At 39.7% G+C, this 13,444-nt stretch overlaps 1 protein-coding gene and 1 long non-coding RNA gene across 4 annotated transcripts in view; both read right to left on the reverse strand.

The window, feature by feature from the left end:
* Positions 1-19: 19 nt before the first annotated feature.
* On the reverse strand, positions 20-7,095 carry LOC109992618 (uncharacterized). The gene is made up of 4 exons (XR_010666893.1): positions 6,853-7,095; positions 5,765-5,829; positions 1,746-1,846; positions 20-219 (listed from the first exon to the last, which is right to left on the reverse strand). It is a non-coding gene; the product is annotated as an uncharacterized lncRNA (long non-coding RNA).
* A 302-nt stretch (positions 7,096-7,397) lies between these two features.
* mid2 (midline 2) overlaps positions 7,398-13,444 on the reverse strand; it is a 131,060-nt gene continuing 125,013 nt past the window's right edge. For all 3 annotated transcript variants that reach the window (XM_065959088.1, XM_065959089.1, XM_065959087.1), the window contains 2 exons: positions 11,540-11,747; positions 7,398-11,218 (listed from right to left, as the gene is read on the reverse strand). In XM_065959088.1, coding sequence (XP_065815160.1) covers positions 10,795-11,218; positions 11,540-11,747 — 632 coding nt within the window. In that variant the 3' untranslated portion in view covers positions 7,398-10,794. The remainder of the gene's footprint in view (positions 11,219-11,539; positions 11,748-13,444) is intronic.

The following is a 13,444-nucleotide window of genomic DNA, read 5'->3' on the forward strand; positions in this document are numbered from 1 at the left end:
CAGAAAGATGGTACAGGCATAGATGGGCAATAGTTTTTATTTTTTCTGTTACTGCCACAACAACCAACACCTTTGACATTGCACTAGGTCATTTGTAATCAGTATGAATGCAATATTACCGTTTACAAATCGTTCTTGATATTATTTCCCATGTGTAACAGGATGATTAAGTAGGGCATCAGATGATTCTTTAGCAGCCACCTGCTGTTGTTTGGCAAGCTGTAATCAAAAGTTTCAAAATCAATGTACCAATGGCAAGCAAACGCAAACTTTTTACATGCGGTTTGATAAATATATTCTGACGGTTTCCCTTCATGCCTGCACTGTTTTATTATTCCTCTGCCCTCACAGAACATCCCTATTAGCGATCCCTATCTTGTCGTACCAAGACAAGACGGGTGCATGGGTCAAGGACGCTTATTTTTATTGTAAGCTGTATCCAATTAAATCAACATGTCAGCCTGAAACCGTCTGCAACTAATGGGCTTCCATCAGCGTGAGAGATTGCTTGATAAATATCAAAGTCAGAGAGAGACAAGTGAGGAGACATCTTGATATTAAGGATAACACAGACAACCATTTACATGAGACGGAGATGGCTGTTTTGGTTCAATGATAAGATGAGCGTGGATCAAAGAGTCAACATGGTTCACTTAACTGAATTATCAAGCTGCATCTTCTTTTGATTCTGATCCCTCCCTAGGGGATGAGCACTGTAGACGTTTTGATTAATCAATGATAATGTAGTCACTAACACTGTGTTTATGAGCTTGTAGGCCCAACAAGTCAAACGAAAGGGGTCTGATTATAGTGGACCTGCTGTAAAAACGCTGCGTCATAGTAGTTCATTTTTACTGACTAAACCTGATCTAAGTCCACATTTACCCCCTATACCCAGGTTGCTCTAGGGGGAATAGTTCAAAGAAAAAAAATGTACGTTTGATAGGTAAATCAGTCTAAATCTATCTGGGGATACATACATTCACAAATGCAGGCTTTGCCAATAATTATTTCAAACCATCAATTTTTAAAGGCATAGTAAAATGCAAATTCCGCCAATTCCTCAGCAAGAAAGTCCAGAGTTCATTTTCTTCATCCATTAACCTGTGAAAGTGGCTGTAAGAATGATGAAAAGCTCCTCTGAGACAATCCTTCAGGCTAAACCAAAATCTCTTCTGGTTTGTTTCATCCAAATAGTAGCACTCAATCTTAAGGACAGCTTGGTCAAAGGCGATGCAGCACAGTGACTTCAAGCTGGGGTGACTGGGAAGTTCTTTGGATTCCCTTTTCTATAGTAGAAATTTGTCAAAATGATGTGGAAGTGACAGCTGAATCATTTTAACCCGTTCAGACATCTAATGAACACAACTAGATCACATGAACCCATCAGTGAAGTAGACATCTTTTTCTTGATTACAAACCTCTTAAGCCACCAACCACATCTCTGTCTGATTTCATCAGCTTTGGTAAGCTAACCTATTAAGCTATCTTTATAGCTACAGTTGGTCACCTCTGACCTTTATTTTTTATTTTCTAGTCTTTTAAACAGAAATAGTCTACAATGTTTCTTCTGTGTTAGCAGTTAAGGTATTCCTCTTCCTCCCTTAATGATTATGGCACATTTAACACATGTTGTTCATTTGACTTTATGGAGACAATTAAGGCTTGTGAATTGTAAACAAAGCTCGACATAATAGAAACTAAATAGTTAGCCGCTGTAGCTAGCCTGCCCAGTGTTTTCCTACCTATTGGCTATCTACCAGCAGCCCTGGGGGAGATGGGAACTTGGGATGACTTCATTACTTTGCCATGAGGAGACGAAGTTGCTGGAGGGTAGGCTACCTTTCTAAAATCAACAAAGCAGAAAAGACATGCTAATGTTAGCCAACACACCGATACTATCTTCTGTCTTTATGGGAGATTACTAAACAGTTGCAAACATTTTATTATCTAACTATATAGCTACAAACTAAGCTACTAAAATATTGGCATGCTAACATTCGACCTGGAAACACCTGTACAGTAGGCTTTTTTTTTGTTTGCTTTTCAAGCGAACACTCACCAAACAGTTGCCAGTGTTGTTGATAGCAGCAGTTTAGCTAACAGTTAAGAGGATAACGAAATAACACTGACATCCAAAGTTTGACCCTTAAACTGTGTGAGGGTAACTTTATCTTCATGAGACTAACGCCCTGTCATCTCCATAGGGAAAGACGGAAAGGTAGAGATTTCTGCTGAGATATTTTTAAGCACCTGGACATATTGCTCTCTCTCTCAGGAGGACTATCAAGCCTCGAGGGCTCTCTGAGACGCCACCGGGCTGGTTGATTGATTCCGTCCTCAGAGATTAATCTAGATATTGACTGTGTGCAGTGTGAGTGTAGGTATGTCTCTGGGTATTTCAGAGAGACAGTCTCTGATTGAGACAGAGCCAGTGGGCCCGGTGATCTACAGCCTGTTTAGATCCTTATTTCCCAGAGTTCATAGCTCTCTTCCATCAACCTGTAGGCAGGAAGCCAAGCCTTTGCTCGCTCCTCCACGGTGGTCTAATTCATCCTCACTAAGGAAAGGTAAAGGCTGCCGAAACAGGTCCAAAAGGCAACTCATTTTTATCACTTCACTTTGATCTGCGTTTTCTCTTTTGCTCATCTTTGATTGATTATCTTGATTGTGTTGTGTTGATCTCTTTGTTTTTATGCTCCATATGCTCAGTGGAAAAGGAAAAAAGTCTCTCGAGAATGTCCTTAAGCAAAGGTTAAATACCTGCATATGTAGCGAAGTCAAATAAAACACCTGATAATGAGACAAACACTCCCACACACGCAGTCATGAATACACACCGAAAACACATGCAGGACTGTGCATTCTTACACTCCTACACACACTGTCAAAACCACCCATTTAAAAGCTTGATAACCTCTTATTCTGACAGATTTAAATTATCTCCTAAAAAGCATATGGTTAAAGAAATGAGGCCTTATTTTGACCCAGTGCAGGTGGGTGCAGGTACAGCGGGTGTGTGTGTTGGTGTGACAGGGCCAGGAGCATGTTGCGGATTTGCAGTTCATTATATCCAGCTGTGCATTTATAGCTCTGACAGACCTTTGCTGCAATGACACCTCACTAACCCACACAGATGGTGAACCAGAGCTGATGAAAAATCAGTCTGCTTTTGTGGAGGGGGTAGAATTACTGTGATTTAAATAGAAATGACACTGTTATTGTAGGCAAAAAAAAGAAGAAAATGTGTTGTTTAAAAGCTACAAGATTAACCACAGTCTAACTTATTTCCTACAGAAGAGGTAATGTATTGAAAAGCCAATAAAGTGATTAAATAGATTAATGACATTGTGGCTGTTTTTTGCCCCGCATATAATAGCATGAACAATTTCCCATGCGATCAATAGGTTTAGAAGAGATGCCAATCCTAAATTGTGGAGACTGAATTGGTTTCAAAGGCAGCAATCTTTCTGCATTTACAAATGTTCTTGTTCCTCTTTAGGATTTATGGAGGTATCAAACGTATTGCTTGGAATGAGCCATTTAAACTTTGTAATTTTGTAAAAACACTTCCTGAGAACTTGCAGCATTGGCAGCAATAACTGCCTCAGTAACAGAACAGCCTATACACCAACCTGCAAGCTCAGGTTTGTTTTTCTCTTTTATATTTTTTATGTCCTCACCGGTTTAGACATATTTCCTTGCTCAGGTCGGCCAATCATAACTGATTATTTGAATCATGGTTTGAGTGCCATTGAGGTACTTTCATGAAGGACAAGTAGCTCTCACAGATTTAGGACAAATCAGAATCTGCCTTTGTGTCAGTATTAAATGAACTGGACGGCAGTTTTATAAAAATAATAATGGTTGTCAGGTCGACGCAAATGTCTGTCTATTATAAAAAACACTGTGGAGTGGACTCTTCACTAATGTTCCTACCGCAATGTGACGAATAAGTTATGGAGTCCAGAGGCATTTGGGTCTTTTTCCACTGATAACCTCAATAGAATCAATAATGAAATGATAATTTAAAGACGTATTTGCTAAAAGATGTTATTTCATGTGTCACTTAACTCGTCAAACTGTTTTGAAGTCAAACTTTTAAGTTGCGCATAGCAATCTGACAGCTTCCTCAGTTTTGGATTCTGTGCTCATTCTGTCAAAGAGCAGCACTGGGATGTGTGGTCATGACACTCAGAGTTAAACAAAGCTGGACTTTGAAAACTTTTGATCTAAACACTTTGCCTATGCAGGCAGATGACAGCAATAACACTTTACATAAAATTGACAGTGAATTTTTGTTGCTCTTGCATTAATTGCTGATTGACAGGTCCATTGAGGGGACATTTTATTTGCAGCAAAGATACAAACAAGTCCAATAAAAGTGGCTGAACGTTTAAATAATTAGTTTAAAACCAATTAAAGTCAGGTACTCTTTGCCCTTTTAGACCCGACAGTACCTCAAGACAAGGTCATCAAGAGCATCATAGAAAACAAATGCTCTGTCTGGGGATCTGGCTATGAAACCGCTATATTTGATTAAAAATCTTTTGCTAGTTGTATTCTGAGTTGAAGAGTTGTAGGGACTGTTTTTTGTGACCTGAGGTAAGTTTTTGATTATATCTATCTTTTGCCTACTGATGATAAAACGCTTTATTCATCTTTCATTGTCCTCTGAAAAGAAGAGTTATCTTAGCTTGGAGTATTTCAAAGTTAAGAGAAAGCAGTAAGGCCAAATGTACAACTTTTAGTCAGGAACAGACATACACACGATATATGAAATAAGAGGTTTTCATTGAGCTGTAACATCAAAAGTACAGTATTTTTTCAATACGCAATAATAATAATAATAATAATAATAATAATAATAGTATGAATGAAGAAGTAAATGGGGGAACTATTCTGGGCTAAACTCAGGCTCTTGGTTGTTAGGAAATGCTCCCCCCCATGTACACTTTTCATTCTGTGTAATTAGAGAGTTGTTGTTTGTCACATTAGAGGCTTCAGTGACAAATGACTTAACGAGCTACACAGGAAGTCCTAATTATTCTGCAATTAGAAATGTAATTATGGGTTCCTCCGATGGCTTGCCTGCTAGCTGGCTAGTAGTTTGAGGGATGCAGAGACAGAGTGAGCATCACATTTACCGCCAGCCAATCAGTCACACATGGAGGGTGGAAAAGCCTCTGATTAAACCCCGAAGACTCCGACTTGTGGACCGGACTGCATTGAGTTAATGGACTGAGGTTTGTAATCTATCATTGTGAACCCACACTTGGAAACAGAAGAAACACATTGTTGTTTGAAATCTACCTGAGACTTTTCCTGAAACCTTTAAAAAAAATGTTGATCTAAAGGGAGGAAGATTATGGGTTGTGACTGGATTGCTCCCAGCTATAGAACCTTGTAACAGAAATTAAGGCTGCTACTCAATTTCAAAGTCATCCGTACTTAAAAAGCATCAATCTGCGGAAGTCAAAGGATTTGGTCAGTTCTAACTTTTGTGGTGATCACTGTTTGCAGACTTTGGGGTTAATTCCACTGAAAAACTTGAAACTCAATAAACTTTTCCAGAATCCTAGACTGGTTTTTGACAAATTATTTGTTTGAGCAGTTTTTTTTCCCTGGCTTTAGGACAGTTTTGGATCGAATTATCCCAGGTCATGGGTGCGATGTATGTGTGTGAAGCAATATTGATCCCTGAGGGAGACAATTCATCTTTTCAGCAGGCAGAGCAGTGAAGGGTCAGGTGAGCAGCACTAACCTTGGAGCTTGATAGGTTTCACTGCCATGTTTGCGAATACTCCTGGGCTGATGAAGAGTCCTTTCCTAATATGCAAGACAGAGTGATATTATGAACATGTTTCTATAGTCACAAATGTAATTTTTCATACTTATCAATTATACTTTAAGTGTAAGATTTTCCTGTTTCCCCTTGTGCATCATAGAAAAACGAGCCACAAAATCAGTGAGCATATTGGCCATTATTTCAGGGTCAGTGTGTGTGTTTGCCATGCTCGCAGGCAGTTCTGGGACTCATGCTCTACAGTACTATGTTGTAGTAGTGAGACCCTTGTGCCAGTGATAACAGATGAGGACTAAAAGGGTATAGCCCAACAAACTCCACCCTGAGCTCTCGATGACCTACCAGTCGCACTCTGCAGTTTACTGATCCAAGGCCTTGCCGTGCAGCCTTTTGCAAGCTTAAGGCTCCATTTTAAAGTCAGTGTTCATGCTAAAAAGCATAGTTCAGATGCATAAGAGGTGTCGGTGTCTGTCTTTTTACACTAAATGCTTCAAAACAACCATTTCTTGCTCAATCAAACTCTACCGCCACCAGACCTCTGCGTGTCTTTGGACAACATTTTAGCTATCACTTGTTTGTACAGTTGAATTTACCTTAACTTGGATTCATTGAATTGATAAACATTGTTCTATGACATCTTAATAAAAGTGAAGGACTTTGATCATAGTAAAAAAATTGGACAGTATAAATTCAGCCTTAGTAAACATCCCTGCTTTAGTTTTTAAAGAGGTAGTCAGTAAATGAATATTGTGATAGGCTAAATAAATGGCTTCTGTTAAATTACAAAACATTTAAGCTACAGGAAAAATGCCACTAAGCAATTATACATAACCTACTACCATAGACCTGCTATACATCTAAACTAAAAAAAGATTTATAGTAGGCACTATGTAGCCTGACTGTCAGGTGATAATCAATCTAAGACTATCAAACAGCTTTCTTCAGTGTAGCTAATTTACCAGGAAAGGGATCAAACTTAAAGAGCAGGTAAATAATTACAAATTAGCATATTATAGCCTATTTGAGTGACGTAGCCTACTGCCTACCTGTTGGTAATTCCTCCTCCAGCTGTATTGTCATAATACACACTCAGCTTCTTTGCCCCACTGCGGACGTCGACGTCTCCAAACATTTTAGCAGAATGACAACAAGCCTTCTCGACGGACACAGTCTTGAGTCTTGAACAGCAGAAAACCCACAAGAAACCTCGCTGGGGTCTTTAGGCGAAAGTTTTTAACTGAACTTAAGAAATTTCCGTGAGGGTCCTCAGCTACCATAGTAAGCTGTTGTTTTCCCAGCATGCACACCTGTTGGTTAAAGTGGGCGTGTTTGATTTGTATCACTTCGCGTCGCCGACTTGCTGGGTGGTGCATTAAATTATTTTAAATTGACTATGACAAAGTATTAAACTAATGACTTGTAGCATATATCTTGTATCTTGAATTAATTGTGTAACATGACCAACTCTCTGCTTCAGCTGCTGATATCTTACAAAGGCCTAATTTTATTTTTAATTGTGCAAGTCGGCCTAAATAGAGTAAAACATACGAAGAGAAAAACAGCCGGGTAAAAGAATATTGACTCCAACACATTTGGGATCAGACTTTTAATTGGACTTAAATTCACATAAATAACATTGGTTCATATATATTTTGTATATTATACAACTTTATATAATATAGATTTCCCCATATGATTTACATTTCTCTCTGGCTTAAAGTATCGCTCATATCCATGGAAACAGAAAGCCTTGCATGAACGCAACGCTGCTCTTTTTGTGCTGTTTATCAAGGTCCAAAAGCCAAAAGGAGAAGAAAGTTTGTCTCATGAGTTGTAAAAAATAATTTCCCAAGTTACACAAACAGAAAAATCAAAAAGAAGGATCTATTGCATTGTCTCTAGGGTATTACACTGCACTACAAGGAGTGGGAAGCTATTGAAAATCATTCACTGTATATATTTACCTGTATTGACTGCATGGTGACACAAAGAAAGAGCACTGCAAAACTATCTGATATGCATGGCAATGAACATTTCCTGTCTGAGTGTTCTTGTCATGGTTATTTTTTTCCATCAGAAAACAAAAAGAATAAAAAAGGAGAATATGCTCGACACAAGATAAGAGCCCCCATCCTGAAGATCAGGAAGAGTTATGAACCTGCAGCAAGGTCACATAATCATGCAGTGACCCAGCCAAGCACATCGCACAGATGAGTTGAGCTTGTCAGCCTGGATCACAAATCAACACACGGCTGTTTTGAGCATGTGACCGACATTTCGCAACAAGATGAGTGGCTATCTAGAAGTCAGGTAACATATTGAAAAAGTACTTCCCCTTGTAGTAGAGCTTCTCCTGTTAGTGGGAGTATTTCTGTTGCCTGCAACACTCAGGCTATTATTGCCATCAAACAATTTGAGAGAGACATATCACAAAGGTGTCCTTTTTAAACACAGCAGAGGAAAGATACAAAGGGGAGGCCATGCCATGTAAGACTTTTACTACCTTCAGTAGCTTAAGATTTTTTTCATCACTGGATCTCTGCTTTCACTCTGTAACAATGTCCAGAAAATGACTGAACTCAAAGTGGGCTGGCCGAGTAAAACTGTATTTTTAAGTCAAGCTAACTAAAGCCTGTCTGCGGATTTTTAGAGTAACATGACATTAGACATTAAGCACATAATGTGATAGTGTAAAGAAATGGTGAAAATGGCAACACGGTGTGAATTTTTCATGTCAAATGAAAGAGAAAAAGCATGTAAAACAGCTGTTTTACCCCAACTCTTTTCTTTTACACACATCTCAAATCTATGATACATATACGATTGTCTGAATCAGATTCACTACCTGAACATCAAACCAAAGAGGAACACCAACTCTTAATAAAAAAAAAAAATGGATCCAGCTATAAAGGCTGATTTTTGAAAGTGACAAAAAGAGCTTGAGGTCAAGTATGTTGTTAGCGAATGTTAATGTACGAGATGAAAAACTGGATCTGGTGAGCTATTTAAATCATCTATTGAACCAGTGGCATCCTACAATGTTCCATGCATTTATCACAACAAGGGCTGGCTAAAGAAAAACATGACATATGTTTGTTTGTGTGTGCATGTGCATGTGCATGTGTGTTTGTTAACAAATCACAGAGGGAAACACAATCATGCTATGACATTGCAACAGACAGCAAGTTAAAGTGTGAACTCCCTCCTTCCCTGAATTGTCGACATCAGAGTGAACTTTTTTTTTTTTTGATGAACAGCTATAACTTTATCTTTAAGTTCATCATGATGAAAATCAGATGATATCATCAGAATGATTTCCCTTCACTACACATGATATACTTACTATATGCTATGAAAAAATAGCAACAGAGAGAGAAAGTCACTAATTGTGTTCAAAGCACAGTGAATAATTTGATTTAACTTTACAGCAGGGGCTTGTGTTTTATTACAAAGTGCTTTTAAGTTAGGTGTTACCAAAAATGAATAAAATAAAATTTGAACAGTGTGTTATTGCATTTTATGGTCAGTAATTAGTAACTATTAATTATTGACCATAAATATTTTTCTTAATATAAGTAGGAAAAAATTGAGGTGGAGATTTATATAGGAGAAAAAACAACCAGCAGAAGTGCTACTTGTCGATTTCCCTCCACATTACATCCCTGCCACCTCTCTCTATTACCGTCATACTCATTGAGGGGAAATAGTTTGTAGTTAAAAAGTGCATCATGAATATGTTGAGACTTTTAATATAAGTAAACCATCTTTTGTCATAAATAACTCATTTTTCTTTAATCTCTAATAAATCTCTTATCATACATGTCTATAGGAGTCACATGATGCCCTGGTCACCTGGGAGCAACATTAGCAATTTCTGAAACTTAGAAGCTGGGGCCAACCAGAACAAACAGGACTGCTGCGTCAAATCTATAAAGAAGTTAAAAGAAAATACTTTAGCAATGACCACTTACAGCTACTGAGGCTACATTGCGTGAACAGTGACATCAGAAGTATCCTGTTGTAATGAAACACAAAGAGTCCACAGCTAGCATGCGTTTGCTTTAGTGAGGCGTTAGCATGAAGCCAACATTATAGAGTTTGTACATGTAAAGGATAAAGGTTGTTTTGGGATAATGGCCAACGCTTTCTTTCTTTCACATCTGTACCTAGCCTGCTTTGGCTCAGCTAACAGCATCGGAAACAAGCAGAAACAGAGTCAAAGAGTATACCTTTTAACAGCCCTCAAATTTAGTGGATATATTGTGTTTGTCTAATCAATCAAAGTAGTAAAACTTTAACTTTATGAGAAGTAATCTGCTGGAACTACAGTATGAGACTAAACACTTTTGACTTTTTATGCCATGCTTAGCTAACCAAGCTAATGTCCAAGCTTGAAAGAAGTATCAATCTTCTCAATTAATTGTTGCCTGTATATAATTTTGTCATAGCGTAACACAGTTGAGATAGATGTATGGATTTTAAAACTAATATGTAAGTAGTTTGTGGATTAATTACTGTATTTTTATGGTTCTGTAATACGCTTTGATTTTGATTATTTCACATGTCAGGTATAAGTGGATGTCACTGTTCACATGTTGTAACTTCAAACTGTAAATAGATGACAACAACAGTCCCCATCGGACGGGTCAGATTAGAAAGAAACTAAATTTAAATTTGAAGACCTTAAATGGCCAATAAGAACGTGTTGTTGTGACTCCAGAGCATAATATGTATTTTAGGATTACTGACATTTACAGTCAAGAGCCCTCTTTCCCATTCAATAATGGATTTGTAAAGCATTGGATGCTACAAAATAACAGGACTGACACTTTCCCAGACTGCTGTGTATATTTCCAACACTTCCTAAATCCACAAGAAAGTATCTGGTCCACTCTCAATTCAGAGGAGAGAGCAGAACTCTGTCACACTGTCTATGTCTTTCAGCCTCGGGGCCTGATTGGACACCGCTAGGACATAATGGGCCTTCCTCAGTGGCAGGACTTCATCCCCGTCAAGTATGGCGAGTCTTGTCGACACAAGCCCATCTGTTGCTGCTGCTGCTCTTGAAGATCTGTGGCCACACCATCGACAAAGTCGGGCACAGGCAGCCCTGAGAGAATCATGACCGACTTGTTCCAGATCATGAAAGTGGGTACGACAGGCAGGAGGAAGGAGATTTCGAAGGTGTGGATGTGCTGGGAGTTCATTGCATCATGGAAGGACAGTGAATTATTGTCGTAGTCCAGCAGGACACCAAGCCTCCTGAGCTGCAGGCTCGCCTCCACCAGCATCTCCTTGCCGTCGTGGCGCACCATAAAGTTGTTGTTGCAACGTGAGAACACCCATGTGGACGAGTTCTTGCCGCTCCATTCATTTTTGGGGGCTGATTTGTAAGCCACGCCGATGGCATACCTGCAGGGAAAAAACATTTTGGAATGCATTAGTCATCATAAAGTGGTGTCCTCCTTAATAACTTTACTTGAACAGTTAAACTTACTTGATGTTGAGGACACACAGGATAGGCAAGCCCCTTTGGGTCTTTCCTACAGGTCTACTTCAGAGCCAATTAGTGAACAGAATATAAATAGTAAAAGAGTGTACACACTGTGTGGTGTGTCTGTTATGAGTTTGAGTTTTCATAACAGCCTAGTTTTTAACTCCCTAAAGAAAGATATTTTGGTTTATCAAGCCTCCTCCAGGCTTATATAACGCACCACTGTGCATGATTCTTACCATGTGGACGCTCCAAGCAGCACCTCCCAGTAGTGACACCCGCTGTCAATGAAGACGTTACCAGCTGCGCCATAGGAGCCGGTGCCGCTGAAACGCTCCGGGGTGTGGCTCTTCTTCAGTGAGCTCTCATCTTTCTCCATGGTAAGACAGTCGTTGGACAGACGCAGCTTCTTATGGGCGGTCTTTGGGTCCAACTTAAAGGGTTGACCTGGAAAAAAAGACAGAAAAGAAAGATTTTGTGTTTTGGCAGTTGATACTGCAAATGTTGTGTGTTTTACCCCCAGCAAAATAAAAAATATACATATCACTTTTAATTCCTTTTCTTGCAATTGCGTGTGCATGATTACTCATATTGGGAAAGATTGGGCAGATGATATCTCAGGATCAGATGGTGAAGGAGCTGCGTTTGACAATGAAAATTAGAGCAAGATTATAGGATGCAGCAGTAGCAAAAAGAAGAAAATAAATAGAAAGTTTGTTGAGAAGTGCTCGCAGAGAACTCACAAGGAGGCAGAGGAGGAAAATGTTTGAAATACAAGGGAGAGACTCTAAACTTCAAAGCCTCTCACAGCCTTTGGTGAAAACATTTCATAACAGTGGAGGAAGCCACCCGGCATTCTCCTTTGTGCCTGCCATCACACAGACTTGGAAATTAGCTGAAGGAAATAGCCTTCACTTCCACTGCAGTAGGTAGCGGACGGGGCTATACACTGGAAATGCTGCTATCCGGTTGCAACAATTCAATTTGCAGTGACACCAGTAATTTGGGTGTAATGGGTGGAAAATTGAGCGGGTGAAACTAGGTGAGTGGCAGAGAGAGAGGAGTTTAGGAGTGAGGAGAAGAGGAGAAGTTGAAGGGGATAATGTGAGGCTGAGGACTCGTGTGTGTGTGTGTGTGTGTGTGTGTGTGTGCGTGTGTGTGTGTGTGTGTGTGTGTGTGTGTGTGTGTGTGTGTCAGTGTGTGTGTAGGCTTCATGGAGGTCAGCCACGTCCCTTCCAGACCTGACATTTAACTCTGACACCTCTCATCTCATCTCTCAGCCTCCCCGAGCCTCCCACGGCTTAATGAGCGACACAATGAGGACCTCCTCCCCTCTCTGTATCTGTCCTCTCCTTCATCTCTATTCCTCCATTCTCTCCTTCTCAGCCTCCATATCCTCTCTCACACACTTCCCTCCAATAATCTGCGTGGTGAGTGTGTGTTACCGCATGTGGATATGAGACGACGAGGCCAATGTGCTGCTGGCAGCCAATTACATTAATGCGCTCTCTTCTTTGAACTGCTTATCGCTGCCAGCGCAGCCATTTCCAAACACTGGGGCTCTGTCATGCCTTTCCAGGGGATGACTCCTGAGAGCCCGGGCTGGGCCCGAGGTTGGGGAAGGCGAGACACACGTGACCGTAGAGGACAAGCAGACAAGCACACAGAGCAGCAACTTCGGCCTACACACAAGCAGACATACAGTAAGAGGCAAAGTGGAAATGTTTTCAAGCAACGCCAGCAGGATTCTTGTAAATGGAATAACTGAAGCATAATAAGCTTCAGTTTTAACCGTGAGTTTCTACTATGTGAGAAATAAATTTGTAACCAAATACTGCATGGCTGGCTGGATACGCCAAATGAAATCTAATTTAGAGGTTTGCAAAAATAATAAAATTGCAGGTGTAAAAAAAAAAAAAACAATTGTTTACAATTGTTTAGTCTTGGCAGGCTGAAAAAAATGTTTCAAATTTTCACACAACAAAAAATGTGTACTTGACTGCAGCTGCCTGACACTTTTGACCATCATGTCAGTCTGTCATGTATGTCTTAGCCATTTTGAAGAATTTGCAAGTCATGTGTACTACCAAAATGATTCAGAAAAGCATCGTTGCTAAACAGTTGTAACACACAGACTCACACAC

The sequence above is a fragment of the Labrus bergylta genome, chromosome 9, assembly GCF_963930695.1.
Source record: "Labrus bergylta chromosome 9, fLabBer1.1, whole genome shotgun sequence".
NCBI lineage: Eukaryota > Metazoa > Chordata > Actinopteri > Labriformes > Labridae > Labrus > Labrus bergylta.